Source organism: Macrotis lagotis, chromosome 4, assembly GCF_037893015.1.
Source record: "Macrotis lagotis isolate mMagLag1 chromosome 4, bilby.v1.9.chrom.fasta, whole genome shotgun sequence".
In the NCBI taxonomy this organism is placed as follows: Eukaryota; Metazoa; Chordata; class Mammalia; order Peramelemorphia; family Peramelidae; genus Macrotis; species Macrotis lagotis.
Genome location: NC_133661.1, coordinates 554939 through 579877, shown reverse-complemented (window position 1 = coordinate 579877; position 24939 = coordinate 554939). Strand labels below are relative to the sequence as shown.

The 24939-nt window shown below is 56.1% G+C and overlaps 2 protein-coding genes across 4 annotated transcripts; one reads left to right on the top strand and one right to left on the bottom strand.

Moving 5' to 3' along the window:
• Positions 1-313: 313 nt before the first annotated feature.
• TUBGCP2 (tubulin gamma complex component 2) lies at positions 314-16688 on the bottom strand. 2 transcript variants are annotated; one of them, XM_074232101.1, is made up of 18 exons: positions 16566-16688; positions 13185-13374; positions 12139-12267; positions 11424-11600; positions 9616-9775; positions 8402-8609; positions 6452-6651; positions 5593-5782; positions 4722-4867; positions 3372-3552; positions 3113-3293; positions 2674-2846; positions 2356-2484; positions 1911-2031; positions 1568-1711; positions 1353-1481; positions 1111-1274; positions 314-477 (listed from the first exon to the last, which is right to left on the bottom strand). In XM_074232101.1, exons 2-18 carry the CDS (start codon positions 13332-13334, stop codon positions 366-368), a joined length of 2694 nt encoding a protein of 897 aa, XP_074088202.1. In that variant the 5' UTR covers positions 13335-13374; positions 16566-16688; the 3' UTR covers positions 314-365. The 2 variants fall into 2 exon arrangements, with proteins under 2 accessions (XP_074088202.1, XP_074088203.1); XM_074232102.1 differs by having other exon boundaries at positions 13185-13344.
• A 1883-nt stretch (positions 16689-18571) lies between these two features.
• On the top strand, positions 18572-21931 carry ZNF511 (zinc finger protein 511). Of its 2 annotated transcripts, XR_012477649.1 has the most exons (5): positions 18572-18690; positions 18880-19233; positions 19359-19661; positions 20063-20170; positions 21410-21477. XR_012477649.1 is itself a non-coding variant. In XM_074232105.1 (4 exons), exons 1-4 carry the CDS (start codon positions 18656-18658, stop codon positions 21483-21485), a joined length of 768 nt encoding a protein of 255 aa, XP_074088206.1. In that variant the 5' UTR covers positions 18572-18655; the 3' UTR covers positions 21486-21931. The 2 variants fall into 2 exon arrangements, 1 of the variants encoding a protein (XP_074088206.1); XM_074232105.1 differs by lacking the exon at positions 20063-20170 and having other exon boundaries at positions 21410-21931.
• Positions 21932-24939: the final 3008 nt, after the last annotated feature.

Genomic DNA, 24939 nt, shown 5'->3' with positions numbered 1-24939 from the left:
TCCCCACTTTACAGGAGGGGAAACTGAGGCAGACAGAAGCAAAGTCACTTGCCCAGGGCCAGACCAGAATTGAATTCATGTCTTCCTGACAGTAGGCCTGGCACTCTTGGTGGGTCTGACTGCTGATGATCCCTGTGGGGTCATCCTGAGTCAGGGGTCTGTCCGAGGCACCATGAGCATGGCTGGTTCTGATGGGGGGGGGCCTGGGGCAGGGGGAGCCACGGAGTGGGGGTCCCGTGGAGGGGCAGGACAGCACAGAAGAGACTCGCTTGTTTAATCTCTTTAATATAAATATGGTGGCCCTCCCTCTCTGCCCCCACCCCCACCCCCTTGCACCAGACAGAAGCCTTCTGGGGCTGTGCCCTTCACTGCACAGGCAGCGCCAGCCTGGCTGTGGGCACTGGGGCCAAGGCCTTCTGGCTTCTCTCGGCCGACAAGCGCTCCAGTCGCTCAGTGTAGAACCCATTGAAATCCAACCTGTGGGGAAGCAAGGGCATTTGGACACTGCCACCAAGCCCATCCCTGAGTCTAGTATACAGTGGTTGTCTAATAAATGCTTCAACTGCCTTTCCTGAGTTTTTGGAGATGGAGATTCTGAAGAGGCCGAGGAAGGTGCAGGGGCAGTCGGCTCCCCAGATTACCAGCCTTACACTGGGATCACTGTGCAGGGAGAGTGGCCCAGCCCTCGGGCAGAGCCCCCACAAGGCTGGGGGCAGAAAAGGATCATCTGAGCCACAGAAACCAAAGTGTGAGGTCGCCAAGCTCGGCTCCCAGGGAGAGGGAGGAGACCCCTCCCGGTTTCTGGGTAGCGGTGGCAGTTCACCTCTTGGGGGGAGCTTGGGGCTCCACCTCTGCAGGGGTGGATCATCTGATGGAGCCAGGATTTTCCCATTTTTGCTTATGTTAGTTCTCTTGGTGTCTGGGGAACGTTTAGGTCTGAATTTGAGCTCCTGCTCACCCCAGCCCAAGGTGGCCTCAGCCGCCTCACCAAAACAAGAGAAGGAAACGCGCACTTAGGAAGTGCTTACTGTAAGCACAGCCAGACCCCAGGGACCCAGGCCCTGCGGGAGGCCCCCTCCCCATTCTGGCAGGTCTTCCAGGGCCCCTCACCTGGAGATGACGCTGACCATGCTGTGCTCACAGTCGTTGGTGCTGAACACACTCAGTTTATCCAGGAGGTCAAGAAGATGGGTGGAGAAGTTCTTATCAAACTTGGTGATAGTGGCCTCAAAACCAGACGTCAGCTGAAGTGCATCCACGTGCTCCGCCAGGTACTGGAAAGGGGTGTGTGTGAGAGCCCTTGGACCCCCGATTCCAATGCCCCCCCACCATGGGGCTCCCCAGGCACTCACCTTGGTGGCCAGCTTCCTCTGCAGTGCCTCCTCAGCCCGCTCGGCCTCCGTGGGTGGCCCCAGCATGGTGCCCGGCTCAGCAGGGGGCCGGCCCAGGGCGCCATCTAACTTCATGCTCTGGGTGAATCTCTTCAAGAGAATGGGAGGGGAGGGCAGTGAGGGAGGGCACGGCCGGGCAGAGTGGCACCCTCCCACTGCTGGCCATGGCCGCTGACCTGCATGCAGTTGGTGAACATGACGCAGACGGACATGAGCTTGGAGAAGATCTTCAGCAGCTCTGGGTTGGTGAGCATGCAGTCCTTGAGGCAGTTGTCCAGGAAGCTGGTGTGGTGGCCCAGGACATCGTCAATGTTGGATGCCTGCCGGGGAGGGGAGGGCTGAGGCCTGGGCATACAGCAGGCACTCCATCGGTGCTTGCTGCAGCCTTTTGTCCCCTTGGGTGAGGCCACTGGGGACAAGGGGCTCACTGAGGTGGGTTCAGAACCTGGAGCCTCCCTACCCTAGGCCGGCATGGGAGCCTGGGGGTTCACTGGTCCGTCAGGCTTTGGGGGGACTTACTGACTTCAAATTCTTCTCCAGGATGTGCCAGGTCGGCTCCATCACCTCAAACATCATGTAGTACTGGATGTTCTGGACGAAGTTAAGCATCCGCTGTCTCAAGGTGAAAGCGCCAGCAAACCTGCAGCCAAATGGTGCCATCAGCCTATGCATACCTGGGCAGTGGAGGGCGAGGATCCAAGGAAAGCCCCCAGGGGGCCAGCCACAGAGCACCAGAGGCAGAGCCAGGATCCTCATGCCCCCGGGGCAAAATCCCAGAATACACCCTCTGACCTCCAAGAAGGGGGGCTGTCCTTAGGCTCACCCCACCCTCGAAAGTCACTCCCTGAAGAGTTGCCTGAGTATTGCCTCCTCAAATCCAAAGCAAGCTCATGGAACTTCAGGGCTGGTGGGCATCTGGGGAGGGGCTTGGGAAGGGGAGGGGGCCGAAGCCCCCAGTGCCTACCACTTGGAGCAATGCAGGGAGAACTGCTTGGCCGTCTTGTTGCTGATCCAGACGCTGCAGAGCTGCCGCTCCACATGCTTGCAGTAGAACATGTGTCGGAAGAGCATCTGGTAGCGGGTGAGTGCCTTCCTAGGACAGAGGGGGAGGGGCACCCTGGGCCAGTGGCACACGCACCACCCAATACCACATACACGCATGCCTCATCTCTCCCCCGCACACAGAGCGGTCCTATCATGCATGTGCCTCCCGCACTCACTCTAGACACAGGCTTCCTGGCCCCACCTGTGCCAGGAAGGGAGTGCAGCGATGATCCGCTACCTGTTGATGATCAGGGAGAGTGGCCACTTGACGATGTAGTCAAAAGAAAAGGCTTCGAGGCCACTCAATGTGAGCTCTGTGGGGTCGGCGTTAATGATGGCTCTTTCCTGTTTGGTTTCTATGGCTAGAACTCGCAGGAGCTGCGTGATGAGGTCATGAGGCATCAAGTCGATCTGGGGGAGGTAGAGAGAGATGATGGGGTCCTTCTCCTCTCATGACTCAGTGGAAGGGGCAGGGGGGGGCTAGATGTTGACAGGGAAGCTACAAAAAATCCGAGTGAGCCCAGAACAGGAAAGTGAGGGGGTGGACCGTCATCACTGGATGACACTGGTTGGGGACAGCACGGGATGCCACCATGCCGGCCCAAGGTAGGATGAGGAAGCATGGGGAGGCTTCTGAGAGTGGGGCTGGCCCTCCCCCTCCCCCCTGCAGCCCCTACCTTCAGATCATCCTTGAAGGGGTCTGTATTGGCTGTGCTCATCCGGAGCGCCAGCTCCAGGAGGGCTTCCAGCCGTGTCGGGATGATGTCGTCCACTGGCTTCTTCAGCTCTTCTTCCGTGAGGTCCATGAAGTGCACAAAGAAGTCACCCTGGTCCATGAGGAAGTAGTGTTTGATGGACCTGTGAACCCCCAGAGAGCCCACAGTCAGGGACAGGTCACCCCGGAGTGGGGGGGGGACCTGCGGCCATGCCCATCACCTCAGGTGTGCCACTAGCTCTTTCTCCTCCATCAGAAAGTCCAGGAGCACTTTGCTGGCATAGTTGAAGGCTTTCTCGATCTGCTCCACGTAGGCACGCTCCTTCAGGGTGTAGACGATCTCCTTGGCCACTGGGCAGGTCACGTCATGGCCACACTCTCGCACCACGTTCAGATACTTGCCTGAAAGGGGGAAAGCAGTGGAGCCTCGCTCGCCTCCACTGCCTTCCTTAGGGTGCCCCCGGGCTTCTTCTTGTCTCAGGTACTACACTGGCCAAAGAGGGAGGGACAAGATGACCCAGGGCCACCTCAAGGGAGGGCGAGCCAGGTGTGGAGAGAAAGGTGCTGGAAGGAAGGAAGGGCACCCTGGGAATCACACTGCAGACATGGCGATGTCACCCAACATCTCCCTAGACTCTGGACCAGCAGGTGGGAGGTCAGTGCAGTGGTCAAAGGAAGGCTCCACACCCCCAAGATACTGAGAGCAGCCCTTGGAAAGGGAGCAAAGAGCTCCAGGAAGTACAGAGCCAGAACAGTCCTGCCATGACTACAGCATCACCACCAGTCTCGTCCCAATGTGAACGCAGAAACTAGAGCCCCAGAGTGAGGCCCGTAGACCCCTGTGACGGCTGGTCAGCGGTGCTGAGAGTTCTGTCCTTGGGCCATGGGAAGGCTCTTTGGGGGAGGGGAATAAGGATGGGGAGTTTTGAGAGAGAGAGAGAAAGAGAGAGGGAGGGTGAGAGAAGAGAGCTTGGTGCAGACCCACAAAGCACAGATTGGGTTGGTGTGAGCTGGGTGTGCTAGTCACCTGTGAAAGATCAGAGACCCTGAATGACAAAGGCCAATGTCCCAATGCCCAGAGGGGAGGTGCCAGTTTAAGGGAAGAAGGGAGGCAGTTTCCCCAGGAAGAAACCCATTTCCCCCCTGGACAGGACATGGAGAGGGGCAGATAAAGGGCCCACTCCTCACTTAAACCTCTGAGAAGGCTGGAGAAGCAGGATCAGGATGGGATGGCCACACAGGCCCCTGGGTCCACCTCCATCCTTTCGTAAGGGACTCAATGGAGATACCAGTTCAAAGTCGGGGGGTAGGGGGTTTGGGCAGAACTGGGCCATCAGGGTAACATGATAACCCCAAAGATGAATGCTGGTCCAGACCCAAGCTGTCCTAGTGAGAGCCAGTTCTGGCCACTACTGGAGGCGGGGGGCAGCAGGGACAGAAGCTGACCAAGTCACTGCCCACTTCTGAGGCAGCAGGCGCTTCCATCTGGGGCAGGGACCCCCAGAGAGCCTCAGCAATGGCCCTTCAGCATTGGCCCCTTCCCCATGGGCTCCCAAGCCATCCTCTCTCACCTGTGCTCAGGATCTTGTCTGCCATTTTCTGGAGGAAAGAGGGTATCTGTGGCTGGACGATGGTATAGCGCTGGTCCCAGTACTTGTCGTTGTAATCCTCCTGGATCTTCTCTTTCTGAAGCTCGTGCTCCTCCACCATGAATTCACTGGCTCATGTGGAGGAAAAGGAATAAAGAAGAGGTCAGGGCCAGCCACAAGACCCTGTCTGGGGTAGCGCCTACTCCTTGCAGCCTCAGCTTCCTCCAAGCCATCCCACTCACCTATCTGTGAGGTGCCCATTTTATTTCTTTTTTTTTTAAGGTTTTTTTTTTTTTTTTTTGCAAGGCAAATAGGGTTAAGTGGCTTGCCCAAGGCCACACAGCTAGGTAATTATTAAGTGTCTGACACCGGATTTGAACCCAGGTACTCCTGACTCCAGGGTCGGTGCTTTATCCACTGCACCACCTAGCTGCCCCCGCCCATTTTATTTCTGCTCGGTCTCCCCCTCCTCTGCCTCTAGGATCCCTCTCCCTTCTGCTCCTTGGCACACAAAGGGTACTAGTACCATGCCTCAGGCCCTATGCCCCAGTCACCGGACTTTTATGTGCCTCAGGTTCCAGGACTGTAAAACGAGGGCACCAACCAAACTTTCCCCACAGAACGGAGGCAAAGCCCTTGGTCAGCCAGTATTATGGCCGACTGAATGATCACTGAAGCCCCACAAAGAGCACCCTTTGTGATGATGAGACCAGAGGAAAAAGGAAACTGAGCACCCTCAGAGAAAAGGTTGAAGAGTGTGAGTGACCACCCAAAGGACTGTGCCCTCTTATGGGCTGGGCACCAGTCAAGCTAGGCCCAAGGCCTTTTGGCCACAGTTGGCAGTTGGGCAGACCTGTAGGGGTCGTTGATGATCCCTCGGTAGATCCACTTCTCCAGGATCTCGAAGTAGGGGACGCTGGCTGCCTTGGTCAGATACAGGCAGAGCTCCTGGGCCTGGCTGTCCCCCGTATAGTTGAAGCTTCTGTCATGAAGAAGGCTCAGGGTCGCACCCCCTAAACACTCGCCTTTATCCACAGATGTGGCTGCAGGAAATGGAGGTGGTTGTGACCAAGTGCCCACCTGCCCTCTCCTTCCTCTCTGCATGCCTCTGTCCTGGAGATACCCCCACAGACGAGAGGCGGGGCAGACCAACCTGGGGCAGCAGCTCCGGGGCCACAAAGGGGTCTGTGTGACAAAAATACTTTCTTCAAGAAGGATTGGTGGCTGCTGGACCAGACCCCCCAGCCCTACCCCAGAAGGTAGCCTGCCTGGGGTCCAGGATGGTGCATCCACCCTGCTAGGAAGTACATCTCCCTGACCTGGGGGGGGGGTCACCCTGCTCAGGACCCATGCACTCCTCTTTTCTTTTCTTTCTTATGAAAAGGCCCAACACAAGTCCTAAAAAGCATCACAAAACATGAGACTGACAATTAGTAAGGAACCAAGATGAGAAACAGCCAGTGACTGATGAGAGAGATGCCCAGAAGGAAACAAAGAAATTAGGGCACGGGATGATGGACTCCATATGGTCACAAATGCATGCCCAGGCATGGATTTCATGGGGCTCTGCCTGGAGAGGGTCCTGAAGTGCCCACTATCCTCTGCCTCATACCCTACACCATCCTTGGCAAGATTCCCTCGCACTCTAATCTCTCTGTGCCCTGGCCCAGGGACCTGGACACCCAAAGAGCATGGGACTGCAGGAGACTCACCAAGGGAGGCCAGGATCTCCATGGTGCGCATGGTGGGCTGAATGTAGAACCACAGCTTCTGCAAGGAGAGGAGGCCTTGCCTCTGCAGGTGCTCCAGCTGAGTGACCAGGATCATGTACTCCTTGACTAGGGTTCTCATGGCAGCTGCCAAGGCATGGTTGACCTGGCCATACTCAAAGGAAGACTTCTCCTCTATGAACCTGTAAGCAGATCAACCCAGATGATATCCCTTGGGGAGGACAGGTGGCTTCGGGCCCAGGGTCCCTCCCTGACCATCCCTCCTTGGCTGACTGACCCATCTGGGACAGACAGATGCCTGGGGCTTCATAGGGAGAGCGGGGCTTAAATGAAACCCCAATGAGTGGTAATCATCATTAATCCTTATAATTAATTATCACTAATTTTCACATAATCATGATGACCTGGGCTAACAACTTTTTCAACAGCTACATCCTGCTGGGCCCTCAGACTAAAGGCTATGGGAGCCTTTGAAGGCTCTGGAGCAGGAGGGAAGAAGAGAACAGGGAGGTGAGCCACATTCTAGGGGCCTGACTTGGCTTTGGGATTGGGGTGACCAGGAGATAAGAAATCCCTGCATAGGCATCAAGTTTGGGTAATGATGGATGATAATGGTAGAAACGTCCAGCAGGGCAGGGGTCAGCAAGAGGCCAAAGGCCAGACAGGTGACATTTCAGGAGAGGCTCAAGAAAGGGCAGACAGACAGGAAGTAGTCACAAGACATGGGCCCCAGAGTGGGAAGGAGAGTTCAGTGGTGACTTCTGAGGGGTCAGCTCAGAAGGCAGCTGGGGAAGAGGTGGAATTCAGGGTTGGAGGGTCAGGGGAGAGCCGAGCAGAGCTCTGGGCAGCATAGGGGTGATCTCGCAGGCGCAAGTGGCAGGACACATTTTGGCCTAGAAGACAGATTTGTACCTTTCAGTAGCTTGGGAGGGGCCGAGAAGGCCGTGCTGGATCCTCCATGTCTGCCAGGTCCCTGAAGGGCAGATCTCAGGTCTACTGGGGTCACCTGAATTGCACAGTCACCAAGTACCTACCATTTGTGAGACTGGCAGCAGGCCAGGCCTCAGGGGGCTGAGGATCCCTTGGCTCGCAGAGCCTGAACAAATGATCCATGGGATGGCTAGAATGCCAGAGTGGGACTAGACCTGATAGGCTCTTACTAAATCAAAGCCAAAGAAGGAGGGAAGGCCAGCTCAATGGTTGGTGGGGGTGAATGAGGAAGGAGGTAGAGAATGGATTTCACTGTCCTTGGAAGATAAACCAGGGCCACGAATCTAGGGGTCACTAGGTGACCTGATACTCGAGGACTTGAGAAAAGGCCAGAGTGCAAAGGACTCACCTGTGTAGAGATCTAGAGACAGACAACATATGCACACAGACACACACCCAGCATTTGTCATAAGGGATAAATAGAGGAAGAACACTTTGTTAAGCTCCAGTGTCCACTGATGCTCAGTGATGTCTGTGGTACAACAGATGAGCCCGATGGGAAGGCCCACAGAGGCATCCCCAGAAAAGCGTCCACAAGCTCCCAGCCCCCACAGAATTGCTTTGAAGGAAGGCCACCCTATAGCAAAGGCCAAGAAAGGCCCACTATGGATGATCCTGGAAAAGCCTCTGAGGTCCCTCCTCCCTCTTGGACAGGGGTCTGGGATGACTCTGAAGCAGTCAAGTCACCTTCTGTGGGTGGCTGAGACAGGAGGGACACAAAACAACCTTGATGTGAAGATGGTTGAGGAATGAGAAGGCAAGAACATCTGAAGGATGAAGGGAGACTGTGCTGGAGGCCAGGAGGCACTAACAACAGGGTAGGAAGCCCAAAGGAAGACAACCCCCCCAAGTGAGGGAGAGGGAGGGTCTGAAAAGGGCCTGGGCTCCTCAGGGGAGGGGGTGGTAAGGGAGGCATCCGCACTCACAGACAGAGACAGATACCTGGTCACGGTTGAGTAACTGGCGGCCACTGGGAGAATCCTGTTCACTAGCTCCTTGACAGACATGTCCAGATTATGGTCTACAAGGAAAGTCCGGCTCTGCCTACTGATGAGGGCCTGAGCTGTGATGTAGCGCCCGTCCACTCCGACCAGGACATACAACAGGTCCTCCACAACTGCAGACTCTTGAGAGGCCAAGGGCAAGCTCCCTTCGGAAGATCCCAAACAAAAGGCCACCCAGAAGGAGCAAAAAGGACAGGTCAGTTTCTGAGTCCCACCTGCCAGTGCAATCCTAAGCCTAACAATCAGGGGGTGCTGTTCATCAGGCTCTATCTCAGCAACTTTCTCTGGGATGTCTGGACCCAGAAAGAGAATACTGTGGAGCCTGGAATGACCAGGGGCTGCCTAGTGTGGTCTTGGCTCCAAAGGAGAATCATCCAATGGCCATCCTTAGGGTCCCACTTGATCTGGCCATGGTCCACATCCTAAAGGGCACTAAGCCTCAAGGGGAACCAACTACAAGGTGTTTCCCCTTCTACTAGGAGAGAGCCTCTTCTTAATGACTTTCTGAAACACAGGCCATTCTGGGTGGATAATACTCCATGGGGGTGACTCCCCTCAAAAGGATACAGGTTACAGACCCAATTTAGACTCCTCACAACCCCACATGGGGAGAGGCTGGTTAGGAAGGATTTGGGCAGAGGTCATCTGATGGCCAGGTTGCCCTGATGCCCAGGGAGCAGAGCCAGGCAGGGTCCAAATGAAAAGAAGAGATCCCATCAAATTCCAGTGTCAAGAGCCAGGAGCCACTGACAGGGCTTAGGTGGAGAATTCCAGGAGTTGAGGAACATTAGGAATGCCCCCAACTATTCCCCCCACAAAGGGTCTTCAGGAGGGGTCAAAAGAGGGAAGAACAGGCAAGAGAGTCACTCAGGATGCCTTCCTTGGAGCCATCTAGGTGTTCTCCCCCATCCCTTCAAGGAAGACAACAGTCCTTTGCCTCCTCCCTCACGGTTAACATTTACACAGTGCCTACTATTATATGTTCCCACTCTGCTACCTTTTCAGACCCTTGAATCTTAACGGGAGCAGCCTCTGTCACTGGGCACTTAAGGAGGTCTGTCAAGAAGGGGGCTCAGGGATGGCCCCCTTGCCTCTAGTGGAGTGCTGGATTCCCCTCTCCCTGCCCATCACTGAGTCCTCAGGAGAACATACCAACAGGCACAGATGAGTCTGAGCTGAGGCTGGAGCCAACCAAGAAATCGCCAATCAGGGTTGGTCTCTCATAGACCCATGCAGGGAACACTGGCAGATGGTGGCCTGAATTTCTCTTGCTCTGTTTCTCCCGAAGCATCTTTCTTATAAGTTCCTGTGACTGAGTTAAATAAAAAACAAGACAAGTTATGCTTTTCACTTTTGAGACTGGTGATTTCAGAAAATGACATCCCAATTGCAATTAAATCAATGGGTAGCAGTTACCCCAGGCCCAAGATGGAACCATTTGCAGGAGCCGAGGGGTCAAGACCAGGACCCCATATAGAGCAAGGTTCCGGCAAAGCCCAGGGTCCTGCTTGGCATCTACCCTCAGCCAGCCATGGCAGGAAAGGGTGAAGTGGGAGTGCACCTCTCTCTCTCTCTCGCCACCCCCAGGGCATTGGTTCACTTTCTCTTCCCTGTCCAGTTCCTGGTCTGACCCTGCCCCTCACAGTCCATGTTAACAGAGGTCGGGAGAAGGCTGCATCAAGGCCTCAACCAGGACTCAGGCCTCAGGGGAAGGGGTCACGTAAATGAAGGTGGCTTGTGCAGAGACTCAGGCATGTTCACTGGCCCCATCAACTTTCACAATCACCACAATGCTCCACGGATCAAAGAGCAGACCTGTCATGGGGCTTGCGATGGGTTTCCTTCTTGTTAGAGGGGTTCCTCTGGCCCAAAGCAACCCCCTGTCCTCCTGACAGAAGTCTGTCTCATTCCTCTCTCCCACTGTATCCAAGCAGGTCCAATTTTCCCCATCCCTGTCAGCTTGGCTACACTGGCCACTCCCTTTCCTCAGTTCCCAAGGATCTCTTCACTCCCAGCCTATCCTTCCTTTTCTCTCCTCCTGTCAGGGCACCTCTCTGCAGGCTTCTCATAGGAGGGCGGGGATCCCCTGCAGCTCCTCTCTCAGGGTGTGACCATTTCCAAGGTTAAACTGCCCTCAGTCCCACCCGTATATCTAGCCCCTCCTAACTCAGAGCTCAACATGTCCCTGGTGACTCCTCTGCTCTGTCAAGTCCCCGAAGCCCTCATAACCTCTAGAATGAAATGAGCTCCTCACTTTAGCTTTGAAAGCCCTGTGGGAGGTCATCTGTCTTTTCAGCTCCACTGGACACTGCAATCCAGCTACAATTCTCTTTTCTTTGTTTATTAGCACAATCCATCTCCCGCCTCTGGGCCTTTGCACTGGCTGCCCCTTATGATGAGAGCAAGAGAGAGAGAGAGAAGAGAAGAGAAGAGAAGAGAAGAGAAGAGAAGAGAAGAGAAGAGAAGAGAGAGAAAGAGAGAGAAGAAAGAGAGAAAGAGAGAGAAGAGAGAGAGAGAAGAGGAGAGGAGAGAGAGGAGAGAGAGAAAGAGAGAGGAGAGAGGAGAGAAAGAGAGAGAGGAGAGAGGAGAGAAAGAGAGAGAGAGAGAGAGAGAGAGAGAGAGAGAGAGAAGAGAGAAGAGAGGAGAGAGGAGAGAGGAGAGAGGAGAGAGAGAGAGAGTGTGTGTGTATGTAGGTGATCCCGGCTGTCTCATGAAAACAGTGCTTCTGCAGAGCAGACCTGTCTAGGAATCCTGGGAGAAATGCTTTCAGTGGTTAAGAGTGTGCCAAAGCAGGCAGTTCTCGAAAGGATTTCACATGCAGGGCTGCTTTTCTCCCATCTTACAAACAAGGATACCCTGCTAGTCCAGCTGCCAGGCCTGGCCCTGCGCTGTCCCTTTTGGGTATACAGCCCTGTCCAAGACCCGTCTGGGCTTCAGATGAAGGAGAAAGATGAACAGACCTGCTGTAGGTTGGGGCCAGTGGCCACACTGCCAAGTTGCTTCCGGAGCTCCTCCAGTTCCTGCATGGAAATCTTGGAGGCTGTTGAAGGGATGCTAAAGTTGGTGCCACTGCTTCCAGCTGTGCTGGCAGCCAGCTCGGCCCTGTCTTTTGCATTTTGTTGTAGATACTGAAGAGTCTGAAATGTGGGCACATGATTGTTTCATTAGATTGTGCGATTAATTCACCCTAATTTTTGATTGGTATTGTCTGTGGGAAAAGGCACCAGTCAGGAAGGCCAGGGGGTTGGGCTGGGCCACCTTTTCCCTGACTAGCTAGAAAGAAGAATAAGACCATCCCTGACATTGCTTTCTAGAAATGTCCTTCCAAGGTTAGCCCACCCTTGTGGGCTATTTACCTCCAAAGGTCAAATCCATCAGGAGCCACCATGAGGAAGCCACCTGCAAGCCCAGGAAAGCTCCCACCATGCCTGCCACATGGGAAGCATTGGCAACAACCATCCTTTGGCACATTGGCTTGGACACACAACAGATCTTGGCAGTGCCAACTCCAGCAATCTGAGGCTGTCCTCTGAGGCACCTGGAGGGCCTTCTGTCCTCCCCATCTCTCCATTCTGCTGGCCTCCCTGCCTCTAACTCCCAACATAAAAGCACAGCTCAACTCTCTATCCAAAGGGCTGAGGAACTTTTGTTGTCATGAGATAATAAGCACGCTACCTCTCTATCTTCTGTAAGCTTTGCCAAGAGGTAGACCAGAGGGTCAAGATTTCGAGCATTCTTGGATTTCAGCTCATCATATTTCTTCAAGAAATCTTCAGGAGTACGAGAAAATTCTGCTATTTTAACCTAAGGAACACAAATATTAGCATGCTGTCACAAGACAAGGCAAAGAGAACCAATTGCTGAGGCCAAGTGAACCTGCTAAGGTGTCCTACACCAACCTTTGTGAGGTTACCTTTGGAGATACATGAGGCACCCTTCATTGTCCCCCTACCTGAACAGCCTCTGCTCCATCCACCTTAGGAGGGGCAGGAAGCAACCTTCACCACTCTACCCCACCCATCCCCAGGCAGCATTATCCCACATTCCAAATCAAGCAGACAACTATCTAATATTCACTAGGACAGAAGTTTACAAAGCACTGAGCTAGTGTGAAAGATAAATTTAGGGTTGGAGGTAAAGGAGAACCAGAAGTAGTGAACATCAGTACAGTGGGAAATAAAAAATTTGTGTTTTCAGAATTTAGAAAAAATCATTTTGGGGGCTACTTAAGGTCAATATTGAAAAGAATGTCAGAGAATCAGCTGGAGAACAGCTGACTTTTTTGAACATTAACTAAACCCTGGGATACCAGAATTGGCTTTAAAAAGATTTTAGGTTGGGGAAGCCTTCACTATAGCAGGCTGGCACTTTCTCTCTGGCTTTCTTCCTGGGACCAACCCAGGGTCACCCAGGCTGGATCATGAAATCAGAGTTTCCTGGCTCTGAGAATCAATCTCTCTCTCTCTCTCTCTCTCTCTCTCTCTCTCTCTCCCAAACAGCTGTGCTGTTTTTTCATTGGCCCTAAATGTATTCAACTCTGAGGGGTCACTCTATAAGCATTTACAAAGCACCCACTAGTGCTGGGCATTATGCAAAATGATGTACAAGACAATCCTTGTGCTCAAGCAGCTTCCCCGCTAAGGGGAACTCAAGTCTCAAAAGGAAGACTAGGTGGTTCTAGGCTCTCTCTTCCTACATTCTGAAAGGGGGAAAGGGCTCACTTTGGCACTGTGGGCAGAGACAGTCGTGGTGACATAAGGAGTTCGATTCTTCTGCAGCAAGTCAATGTAGACCTCAGCACCATCCCCTCCATGCACACGCAACAAGCTCAGCAGCTCATTCACATCATGATGAATCCGGAATTCACTCATGTTTCCAGGGCTGGTTCACAAAAATCACAAAAAAATTCACCTGAGGGCAAAAACACCCATTTTTTTTTAATATCCATCCCCTTGTCTGGGGTGGGGTGTGAAACAGGAGTCAAGTAGAAATAATCTAACTCAATATTCATCATCTGGAAAACCTGCCACAAGAGCAAGCACAAGAAGACTATCTTTGTACCATTTGGTGCTTGGTTTATACTTTTTTGAACCATAGCCTCTAGGATGAAAAACAATGAGACTGGGAAGGAAGGCAAAGGAATAACAAAGTGTCTCTACTGGGCTAAGTGTTTTACAATTCTCAATTGATCCTGTAATATAGGTGCTGTTACTATCCTCAAATTCTAGATGAAGAAACTGAGGCAGACAGTGGTGAAGTACCCAGGATCACCCAGCTAGGAAGTCTGATGCCAGATTTGAACTTGGGCCTTCCCACCTCCAGGCTCCTCCCTTATGGCACTATGGCTGACACCAGCTGTCTCAGTTTTAAAGAGAAAAGCAGTGACCCACTAATATTTGTGAAGTGCCTACTACGTGTGAGATAAGCGACAGGAGACACAAAGAAAAGGAATTTTCCCAGACTAATGAGGAGTCAACACACCAAAAACTAGATGAAAGCAGGGAGAAAGGCAATCTAGGAGGGCTTCCTCTGGGAGGTAAGAGGGGACTTGAGCACTCCAAGCCACAGGATAGGGCAACGAACGTCCAGAGCTGAGAGATGGAAGCCACTAGGAGGCCAGTATCCTAGTATCATCAACTACATGGAAGGAAGGCAGAAGAGGACAAGCAGAGCCTGTCTCCTGAAGCATAGGTACAAGTCTGACTTGGCCTTGGGGAAGGTCACTGTGAACTCCTAAAACAGTCCAGGTGTGAGATGACAAAGGCCTGCATGAGGAGTATGGGAGTAGGATCAGATGAATGGAGTCATGAACACAGAAACCCAAGACACGGCCCCTCGGCAAGAGAGGGAGTCGTGGGGGTGCTGAGGCTCTGGACTTGGAAAGTGTGGAGGATGAGCTTGAGTGCCATCCTATAGGGGGTTTGGTTTGGGGAGTCCAAGAAGATGGGCAAACCCTATAAATACATTTTGGATGTGTTCCCTGGAGCACATCAATGACCAACTACATAGAATGCTGGATTTTGGCTCAACCCCTTACTGTCCTTGTGAGGAAGATAAAGACAGAGATGAGGCGACAGAGTGAATCAGAAATGAATGCACAAAGGGAGGTAGAGCCAATGTCCAGGTCTTTGCTAGGTCTTAGGAGGAGTAGCCCAGGACCTCATCTGGACTCCTGAGGGTCTCTACCACCAGCCTGAGAGGCTGGAGAGGACTTGGAAGGAGGGGGCAGAGGGCACAGCTAGAGAACAGCAGTTTCTATTGAAAGAGGCTCCTTCCCAGTAAAGAAAAATTCAGTGACACTGACACGGGGAGATAATCAATGCCCTTTGGGGTGTTCCCTGGCTGAGGCCCCATCCCTGCAAAGGAACTCGTCCTTTTCCTCACGCTGGGGTCCCTAACCCCAGCTTCCAACAGCCAAGAGACACTGAGAAGACCCCGACCCCCTGAAATCCATATGGATTACAGTTAGCTCATGCCATCTGGGAGGGAGGGAGGAAAGAAGGGAGGAAGGAGGAAAGAAGGGAGGAAGAAGGAGAGAAGGGAGGAAGAGAGGAAGGAGGAGAGAAGGGAGGGATGAAGAGAGGAGGGAGGAGAGAAGGGAGGAAGGGAGGAAGGAGGAGAGAAGGGAGGAAGAGAGGAAGAGAGGAAGGAGGAGAGAAGGGAGGGAGGAAGAGAGGAGGGAGGAGAGAAGGGAGGAAGGGAGGAAGGAGGAGAGAAGGGAGGGAGGAGAGAAGGGAGGAAGGGAGGAAGGAGGAGAGAAGGGAGGAAGGAGGAGAGAAGGGAGGAAGAGAGGAAGGAGGAGAGAAGGGAGGGAGGAAGAGGAGGGAGGAGAGAAGGGAGGAAGGGAGGAAGGAGGAGAGAAGGGAGGAAGGAGGAGAGAAGGGAGGAAGGAGGAGAGAAGGGAGGAAGAGAGGAAGGAGGAGAGAAGGGAGGGAGGAGAGAAGGGAGGAAGGGAGGAAGGAGGAGAGAAGGGAGGAAGGAGGAGAGAAGGGAGGAAGGGAGGAAGGAGGAGGGAAGGGAGGGAGGAGAGAAGGGAGGAAGAGAGGAAGGAGGAGAGAAGGGAGGAAGGAGGAGAGAAGGGAGGAAGGGAGGAAGGAGGAGGGAAGGGAGGAAGGAGGAGGGAAGGGAGGAAGAGAGGAAGGAGGAGAGAAGGGAGGAAGGAGGAGAGAAGGGAGGAAGGAGGAGAGAAGGGAGGAAGGAGGAGGGAAGGGAGGGAGGAGAGAAGGGAGGAAGGGAGGAGAGAAGGGAGGAAGGGAGGAAGGAGGAGGGAAGGGAGGAAGGAGGAGAGAAGGGAGGAAGAGAGGAAGGAGGAGAGAAGGGAGGAAGGGAGGAAGGAGGAGAGAAGGGAGGAAGGGAGGAAGGAGGAGAGAAGGGAGGAAGGGAGGAAGGAGGAGAGAAGGGAGGAAGGAGGAGAGAAGGGAGGAAGAGAGGAAGGAGGAGAGAAGGGAGGGAGGAGAGAAGGGAGGAAGAGAGGAAGGAGGAGAGAAGGGAGGAAGGGAGGAAGGAGGAGAGAAGGGAGGAAGGGAGGAAGGAGGAGGGAAGGGAGGAAGGAGAGAAGGGAGGAAGAGAGGAAGGAGGAGAGAAGGGAGGAAGGAGGAGAGAAGGGAGGAAGGGAGGAAGGAGGAGAGAAGGGAGGAAGGAGGAGAGAAGGGAGGAAGAGAGGAAGGAGGAGAGAAGGGAGGAAGGAGGAGAGAAGGGAGGAAGGAGGAGAGAAGGGAGGAAGGAGGAGAGAAGGGAGGAAGGAGGAGAGAAGGGAGGAAGGAAGGAGGAGAGAAGGGAGGAAGGGAGGAAGGAGGAGAGAAGGGAGGGAGGGAGGAAGGAGGAGAGAAGGGAGGGAGGTGGAGGGGAGGGAGGGAGGGGAAAGAAAAAACAGCTGTGCAGCTGTCCGGGGTGCTGGGGGAGGGGAGGGGCGCCCCCGCGGGGAGGGGGAGGGGCGCCCCCGCGGGGGCCGGAGCGCCCTCAGCCCTCAGGTCGGCTGCGCACCGGAAGTTCTTTCGCGCTTCTCGGCGAGCTGGGGAGGCTCCCTGGGGCACGGAGGCGCGAGGACGGGGCGTGGGTGCCCCGGCCCCGATCCACCTGCGACAGGTTCTGTCTTTACTTACCTGCCCGGGCCCACGGCCGCCCCCAGAGGGCTCCCCACTCAGGCACGACCCGGAAGTGGTTGCTGAACAGGAAGTGACATCACGAGTCCTTTCCCTCCCGCCTCCGGGCTTCGGCTGGGGCGGGGGGGGGGGGGGGGGGGGGAGAGAGCAAAATGGAACTGGACTCCGGGCTGCTCAGTCGTGGGACCCCCGCCCCGGCCCCTCCTAGCCGCATGTGCTTCGCCACCCCGCCGCCAGGGGCCAGGCCTTTCCGCTTTGCACCCCGAGGCCCTGAGCCTGCACCCGGACGCCTGCTGGTTGAGGTCACGTGGGCTCAGGGCGGGGCCCGGAATGAGAGCCAGACAGGGTGGGGGTGGGGTGGATCTCGGGGGCGGGAGCTCGGCTGAGAGCAGGAGAGGGGCGGGGTTTGTGGTGAGAGGCAGGCCGAGGGGCGGGGTTTGTGGTGAGGGAACCAGCTCGGGGGCGGGGTTTGTAAGGAGGCAGCCCGGGGCGGGGCTCTCGGTGACGGACAGCCCGAGGGCGGGGCTCGCAGTGAGGGAGACAGCTGGGGGGCTGAATTTACAAGGAGACAGCTCGGGGGCGGGGTTTGCAGTGAGAGAGACAGCTCGGGGGCGGTGACAGAGACAGCCCGGGGGCGGGGCTCGCGGTGAAGTTGACAGCTCGGGGGCGGGGTTTGCGGTGAGGGAGACAGCTCGGGGGCCAGGATTTACAAGGAGACAGCCCGAGGGGCGGGGTTTGCGGTGACACAGACAGCCCAGGGGCGTGGCTCTAGGTGAAGTTGACAGCTCGGGGGCGGGGTTTGCGGTGAGGTTGACAGCTCGGGGGCGGGGTTTGCGGTGACAGAGACAGCCCTGGGGCCAGGATTTACAAGGAGACAGCCCAGCCCGGGTGCGGAATTTACAAGGAGACAACTCGGGGGCGGGGTTTGCGGGTGAGGGAGACAGCCCAGGCGGGGGGGGGGGGGGGGGGGGGGGGGGGGGCGGAATTTACAAGGAGACAGCTCGGGGGCGGGGTTTGCGGTGACAGAGACAGCCCGGGGGCCAGGATTTAAAAGGAGACAGCCCAGCCGGGGGGCGGAATTTACAAGGAGACAACTCGGGGGCGGGGTTTGTGGTGACAGAGACAGCTCGGGGGCGGGGTTTGCAGTGAGGGAGACAGCTCGGGGGCGGGGCTCTTGGTGAGGTTGACAGCTCGGGGGGCGGGGGTTTGCGGTGACAGAGACAGCCCGGGGGGCGGGATTTACAAGGAGACAGCCCAGCCCGGGGGCGGGATTTACAAGGAGACAGCCCAGCCCGGGGGCGGGATTTACAAGGAGACAGCCCAGCCCGGGGGCGGGATTTACAAGGAGACAGCTCGGGGGCGGGGTTTGCGGTGACAGAGGACAGCCCGGGGGCCAGGATTTAAAAGGAGACAGCCCCAGCCGGGGGGGCGGGAATTTACAAGGAGACAACTCGGGGGCGGGGTTTGTGGTGACAGAGACAGCTCGGGGGGCGGGGTTTGCAGTGAGGGAGACAGCTCGGGGGCGGGGCTCTTGGTGAGGTTGACAGCTCGGGGGCGGGGTTTGCGGTGACAGAGACAGCCCGGGGGGCGGGATTTACAAGGAGACAGCCCAGCCCGGGGGCGGGATTTACAAGGAGACAGCCCAGCCCGGGGCGGGATTTACAAGGAGACAACTCGGGGGCGGGGTTTGCGGTGAGGGAGACAGCTCGGGGGCGGGGTTTGCGGTGAAGTTGACAGCTTGGGGCGGGGTTTGCGGTGACAGAGACAGCCCGGGGGCGGGATTTACAAGGAGACAGCCCGAGGGGCGGGGTTTGCGGTGACACAGACAGCCCGGGGGCGGGGCTCGCGGTGACGGGCAGCCCGGGAGCGGGGCTCGTGGTGACGACAGCCGGGGGCGGGGCTCGCGGTGACGACAGCCGGGGGCGGGGCTCGCAGCCAGAGCGAGGCGGGGGCGGGGCCTCGGGGGGCGTGTCGGGGGCGGGCCGGGGGGCGGGAGGGAAGAAAAGGCTGGGTGCTGGCAGAAGGTTCGTCATCGGCCGGGCGATCGGGGCCGCCGCGCATCGCCGCTCGCGCCCTCCGCGGCCTCCGGGATGGGGACCCTCCGAGACACCCTCAGCACCCGAAGGTTGTCTCAGCGCCTCTTCTGGCGATGGGGACGCCACGGCCGGCGGCCGAGTCCGGCCGGCGCCCGGGGGCTCGCCCGGCGGCCGTGGCGCGGGCCCGCCGAGGGGCCCCGGGGGCCGCTGGGCGGCGGCCGGGCGGGCGGGCGGGCAGGCCCCCTGTCCGGGCTGAGCGAGCCACTCTTCCCCCGCAGGGTGCCCGCCTACTGCTGCCACATCGGCGGCTGCGACCGCGTGTTCGACTCGCTGCCCGGCTACGTGCGCCACTACCAGACGCTGCACCAGAACGCCTGCTCCTTCTGCCGCCGCTCCTTCCCGTCGGACCAGCTGCTGGACATCCACCTGCTGGAGCGCCACGGCACGGTGCCCTCCTCGCCCACGCGGGCAGCGGCCGCGCGTGAGCGCCGGCCCGCGCCCTTCTACTACCAGTGCCCGGTGTGGGGCTGCAGCGACAAGTTCCCGAGCCCCGAGGAGCAGACGGAGCACCTGATCCGCGCGCACCACTACCCGGCGCACCTGTGGTTCGACGCGCCGCCGGGCGGCCCGAGGTAGGCGGGGGCCGGGGGCGGGGGCGGGGAGGGGGTGGGGAGGGGGCGAGGGGCGGGGCCGGGGCGGGGCCGGGGCGCCGCGGAGGGCACAGCCCGCCCGCGCCCCCAGCCCCCCGTCTCTGCAGTTCCGGCCCGCAGGGCTCGGCGGCAGCGGCCTCGCGGGCCTGCGCCAAGGAGGCGGCCGCGGCCTCCCCGGGGCCGGGCCCGGGGCTCGGAGCCCCCGCGCAGGGCGCGCAGGAGCCCGAGGAGGCCATGGAGGAGACGGTGGAGGAGCCCGAGGAGGAGCCGGTGGACGAGGCGGAGGACGAGCCCGAGGAGGAGCCCATGGGGGAGGACATGGGGGAGGAGGACGAGGACCCGCCCGAGTCGGAGGCGGGCAGCGACCCCGAGCCCGAGGACGACGAGGACGAGGACATCTCCGGCCTCAGGTCATTGCCCGCCCCCCACCCCGCCACAGGGGACCCTTAAAAGTGGGGACCCGCAGATCCCCGAGGGGTGAGGAAGGGCCGCAGGCGGGCCAGGCTGGGCGGCAGAGCCGGGGCCCAGGGACGGGGGCCAGTCAGGCTGGGAGGGAGGCCTTCCGCACCTCCTCTTCACCCCCCAGCCCCCTTTCCCTCAAAAGCGCCTTGGAGGAGTTTGCTTTCTTCCAGGGACCCCTAAGCCTCTGGAGTAGGGACCTGGCCCCCAGGTCTGTGTTTGCATGGGAGGCAGGAGAAACTCCAGGGTCGCGGGCTTCCGTCCTGTGGCCCCGAGGGCCAACGCTGAATAACAAGAGCATCTGCAGGGCCCTCCGAGGTGGCCGAGCTCCTTACATACGTTATCTCATTAGATCCCCAAACAGCACTAAGAGGGAGGTGCAGTTATAATCCTCACTTTTCTGGAAATAAAGGCAAACTGAGGCAGACAGAGAAGTGACTTGCCTGAGGTCACACAGCTAGTAAGTATTGGAGACAGGATTCAAACTCAGGTCTTCCCAACCCTAGCCAAACCTCTCAAGACTGAAACCCCTCCCAGGTGAGCCAGGCACCCCAGGAACCAGCCAGGCTGACACTTGAATGTCAGCAAAGGCGGTTCAGTCTTCCTTTTTCAGTAGTGACACCCCCACCTTCCAGGTTCCATTAGTTTTCCCTGCCTGGGGGCAGGGAGCCAACAGGTGGCAAGGGACTGGATAAATGTTGGGTGTCTGACTCACTGATGGGGTCAATCTTGGACTTCCGATGAAGAGTGGTGGGGCCTGCTGTCCAAGGGGTCCTCCTTTAGATCCCACCAGAGACCCCCCACTGGCCAGTTGTTCCACCTGGATCAGCAGAGGAGGGGGCAGTCATTACTCACCCATCTCCTGGGACAGGGTCAAGGATGAGAGGAGATGATGGATGGGAGTTCTTATTTGGCTGAGCCCAAATGGTCAACTCACACACTTGGAGGGAGGTCTCTAAGCAGGGTGGCCCAGGGATCCATTTGAGACCTGGTGCTGTTTGACACTGCTCGATCATTGGCTTGAATGAAGGCAGAGACACCACCAGGGTTGGCCGATTTGGGACCGAACTCAAGGTCTCCTTGTGATGAGCTTCAGAAATCTGTTTCTGAGGTTTCCCAGTGTAGAACTTGGGGAAGGAGAGGAGAGGAACTGCTGATGGGGAGAATTCCCAAACATAGGATGTTGATGAGGAAAGACCCCTCTCTAGGCTATGGTCCTGGGGGGTGGCAGTGGGGGAAGGGGGAGGGAAGCCAGGGAGAGGACAGAGACCAAAGAGCTCCTTGGTTTTATGGGTCGGGAGAAGGAAGAAAAAGAGGGAGAGGACCGTTCTTGGAAAAGGAATGAGTGTGGCAGCTCAGCCAGTGGACCCCCCCAGGAGATGTCTTAGGAAATAGACAAAAACCTGGCCCCTCCAGAAGAGGGTATCAAGAAGCAGAGGGGACCAAAGAGCTTAGAGGGCTTGGGGATCCACCAAGGCAGCAAACACATCCCCATGAACAGGCATGAAGAAAGTTTGAGAGTGGCACTGTCCAAGGGGCAGGTGGGCTACTCTCAGGGCACTGGGTCCCTCTGTAGCCCAGTACACTCTTGACTTCTGGCCTTCAATGATTTGGGGTCCCTCTGGGGCGGTGGTGGGCTCTTCACACCTCATGGGACCAGAGGTTAGCAGGGCTCACTGGGATATGCTTTTCCTTCCAGAGGCCCTACAGTTGCCTTTGGCCCGGGGGCGGCTGCAGGATTTGACAGTGCAGAGGACAGTGCAGAGGATCACTGAGCACCTGTAGGCTGGGCTGCCTCCTGGGGTCGAGAAGCAGGACCCCTCCCCTCCCCCCCAGAAGCATGTTTTCTGGGCTTAAAGCAGCCCCTGAGGTGCCACCGCCTACATCGCTCGGCCTGGAGGTGCTGCTTCCTTGGTATCTCCGGAGCCCCTGATTAGATCGGGACAGCCAAGCACCTCTTGGACCAGGCTGAGTCCAGCCCAGGCCGCTTCCCTTTCCTTCCTTGCTCCCTCCTCCCATAGGAGGATCCCTCGTCTGTCTGTGTGTGTGTATGTGTGTGTCTTGTCGTTGTGAAGCACAGGCCCCTGGTGTGCCCACCAGGAATCCCAGGAGGACCCTCGAGGTATACCAGAGAAGCTCTGCCTGCTCTGGGCCTCTTGAGGTACCTTCCAGGGACTGTTCCCTACCCTCCATGAACCTGAATAAAGTCTTGTGTAAGCAACCCCATCTTGACTGGGCTCCATTTGTAAGGGGAGGGGCATCCCCCTTGCTGAAAACCTGCCCAGTGACTTCAGCTCTCTCAGGAAGCCCCTGGGGCAACCCTTCCCCAACTGGGACCAACCAACTCTTCAGGCTCATTGCCCCCATAGTTGAACCAGGGTTTGGTCCTGGTCCCCTTCTGTCCTAGACCTAAGTCTACCTGATGTCCTTTCTATTCATTTTACATGATTCTAAATCCAGGCCCACACTGACTTAGGCCCACTGTGCACTTACAGAGTTCCCTAACCCCCAAATTGGAGGTAATTGCAGGGATCTCAAGAGAAGAAAGGCAAGGAGGACTTACGGAGTCTTTAGCTTGTGCCAATCATTGGGCTAGGTGGGGAATGCAGACACAAGCAGAGAGAATTCCTGCCTTCAAGGAGCTTATATTCTGATGGGAGAAAATAAGCAAAAGGGAGCTGGGAGGAAGAGATAAAGGTGCCAGCACAGACGAATGCCACACAAAGCCAAAGATGGAGATTCTGGAAGAAACTGCCCACAGTGGGAGAGGCATGCCACCAGGGTCCATTCTAGACACCACTGGGCCCACACCCACTCTGATCACCAGATGAGCCCTTGGACCTGCTGCCTTGATCTCAGCCCCTCTCTCTTAGCTGCCTCCTGGCTGCTTCCCTTCTGCTCCAAGCATGCCCACATCTCCCCATCCTATAAGAATCCTTATGGAGTCATCTCCCCTCTGTCTAAAGTGGCTCACTTCCTGGAGAAGTTCACTTCTGTTGGGGGCCTCTTTCCCACTTCATCACTTCACCAAATTGTTCTCCAAAATGACCAGTGACCTCAGGGCCAGATCCAATGGTCTCTTATCAGTTCATATTCTGCTGGGCCTCTCTGTAGTTTTGGACATGGTTGCTCTTTCCTTCCAGATAAACCCTTTTCTCTGGGTTTTTGGGACCACCCTTCTTTGTTTCCTTGGACCTCCAAACTGTACATTTCCACCCAGGCCCTCCTCTCTACACTTGATGATCTCATCAACTTCTATGGATTAAATGACCATTTCTATGTATTCTCAGGTCTATACCTACCATCCTCCTCCCTTTCCTCATTTCACCTTTGCTTCACAGTCAATTTTACCTCTGTGGGGACAGTGGCTCTAGCCAGGGTGGGGGAGGTGAGGAAAAAGGGGGAGAAGGGAAAGGGTCAGCCTTCCTCTGGTCTATCCAGCCTAACCCCCCCCCATTTGGTCACTAAAGTGGTCATTTTCCTCCCCCCCCCACCAGGTTCAAATACAAAATCATAGCCCTCTCCCACTTTTCCTGGCTTTTTAGAAGCCATCCCATCCTCCTGGTCTCCTCATTTCTATTGCCTCAGTAAGTCCTTCCTAAAATTCTGCCTTCTCTAGGAAGCCTTTCCCATTCCCTCTTTATTTTAGTTCTTTGGTGCTGTGCTCTTTGGGTGGAGCAGAACCATGATGATGTCATTTTGGTCTGCTTTTGAACACCAAGGACAAAAAACAATCAAATCACCTTTTATCCCAGTTTGTTAGCAAGTCCCCCCACTAGATGGTAAGGTCCTTGGAGGACAAGGCCTGTCCTTTGCCTCTTTTTGTAGCTCCAGGTTTAGCTTAATAAACTAACCCTCCCTTCACTGCCTCCAAAGGTATCTTTCTGAATGGGGAAAAAAGGAGATTTTTTTTTAGGTGGATCCCAGGCTTGGGAGGCCAGGCCCTTTCCTTTCTTCAAAGTTTGGTTCCTACCCTTAATCCTTTTGTTTACTTTTGCTCTAGATCTAACCCATCCAGAAAGACATTTTTTTAAGGTTTTTTTTTTTTTTTTGCAAGGCAATGGGATTAAGTGGCTTGCCTAAGGCCAAGTAGCTAGGTAATTATTACTTGTCTGAGGCTGGATTTGAACTCAGATACTCCTGACTTCAGGGCTGGTGTTGTATCTACTGTGCCACCCTCCTGCAATATTTTTGTCAAGTAAAGCCCCCATCAGGACCTGGAGAGTCAGATATTAACTGGTTCTACTCTCATCCATTGCTGGATCTCTCTCCAGGTCATGCCCAATAATTGTAGGTGTCCCCCAGGCCTGTCGTGAGCCTTCTCTGGGATCCTGTCAGCTCCTCCAGACTAGATGACCATCTCTGTGGTGAGGATGCTCATATCTGCTTGTCCAGGCGCACCCTCTGGTCCCCATCTCCCTCTGTCCAGAGTGGGAGCTCCTCTTTTCTACTGAAGCCCCTTCCCCTTCCACCTTCCCTGCTACTCTTGGGCCCAGGCCCCCAGCCTCAATGCCTGCTCTCCCTCCTCTCTTCTCTAGTCTCCAGGAGCTTTTCCCTCCCAACATTTCCAGTCCATAGCAATGACAAGCATTTCTGGAGCACCTGCCTCCTTGGGGTCAGCTACCAAAATACAAAAGTTATTTGCCTGTTGTCTCCCCCATAGACTGGGAGCTCCCTAAGGGCAGGGACTGGCTTTTGTGTCTTCCTGAGGCCCAGATCTTAGCACAGTGCTTAAGAAATGCCTATTGAAATCCCCTGATAGATAGCCCTGTTTTCCTGTTGAGGAAACTGAGGCAGAGGGACTAGCAAATGGCTGAAGCTTGGTTTGAGGCCAGATCTTGGTGACTCCAGGTCCAGCCCTTTCTCCACCTCTTTTGGCACAGGGCCTCCATCCCCTCACATGTGCACCATTGTAGACCCTGCCCATTTTAATCCATCCTAAAGTGTGACCATGTTTCCCCTGCTCCACAAATTTCAATGAGTCTCTCTGCCCTCCCAGATCACCTCTAAAATACTCATGTTCATCTTCCAAGCCCTCTATAATCTGGCCCCCCTGCCTCCCTGCCTCCCTGCACCTCACTCTCCTCCACAGGCCTGCTTCATTTCCCACTTCTGGGCACTTTCCCTGACTGTCCCCAATTGCTCCCTCCTCATTGCTGCTACCTGGTTTGAGTCCCACCTTCTGCCCAGGCCTCCCCTTTGCTTATCACCAGTTTTTCCTTATTCAGT

What these genes read in the sequence shown, in the direction of transcription:
- TUBGCP2 (XM_074232101.1), bottom strand. Translation starts at nt 13,334, where the DNA reads ATGAGTGAATTCCGGATTCATCATGATGTGAATGAGCTGCTGAGCTTG. An exon ending in AGCTTACAGAAGATAGAGAG is followed by an intron (nt 11,601 to 12,138) that starts GTAGCGTGCTTA and finishes CCCACATTTCAG; the next exon opens with ACTCTTCAGTATCTACAACA. An exon ending in GAGCTAGTGGCACACCTGAG is followed by an intron (nt 3,294 to 3,371) that starts GTGATGGGCATG and finishes GGGGGTTCACAG; the next exon opens with GTCCATCAAACACTACTTCC.
- ZNF511 (XM_074232105.1), top strand. Translation starts at nt 18,656, where the DNA reads ATGGGGACCCTCCGAGACACCCTCAGCACCCGAAG. An exon ending in GCGCCGCCGGGCGGCCCGAG is followed by an intron (nt 19,234 to 19,358) that starts GTAGGCGGGGGC and finishes CCGTCTCTGCAG; the next exon opens with TTCCGGCCCGCAGGGCTCGG. An exon ending in GAGGACATCTCCGGCCTCAG is followed by an intron (nt 19,662 to 21,409) that starts GTCATTGCCCGC and finishes TTTTCCTTCCAG; the next exon opens with AGGCCCTACAGTTGCCTTTG.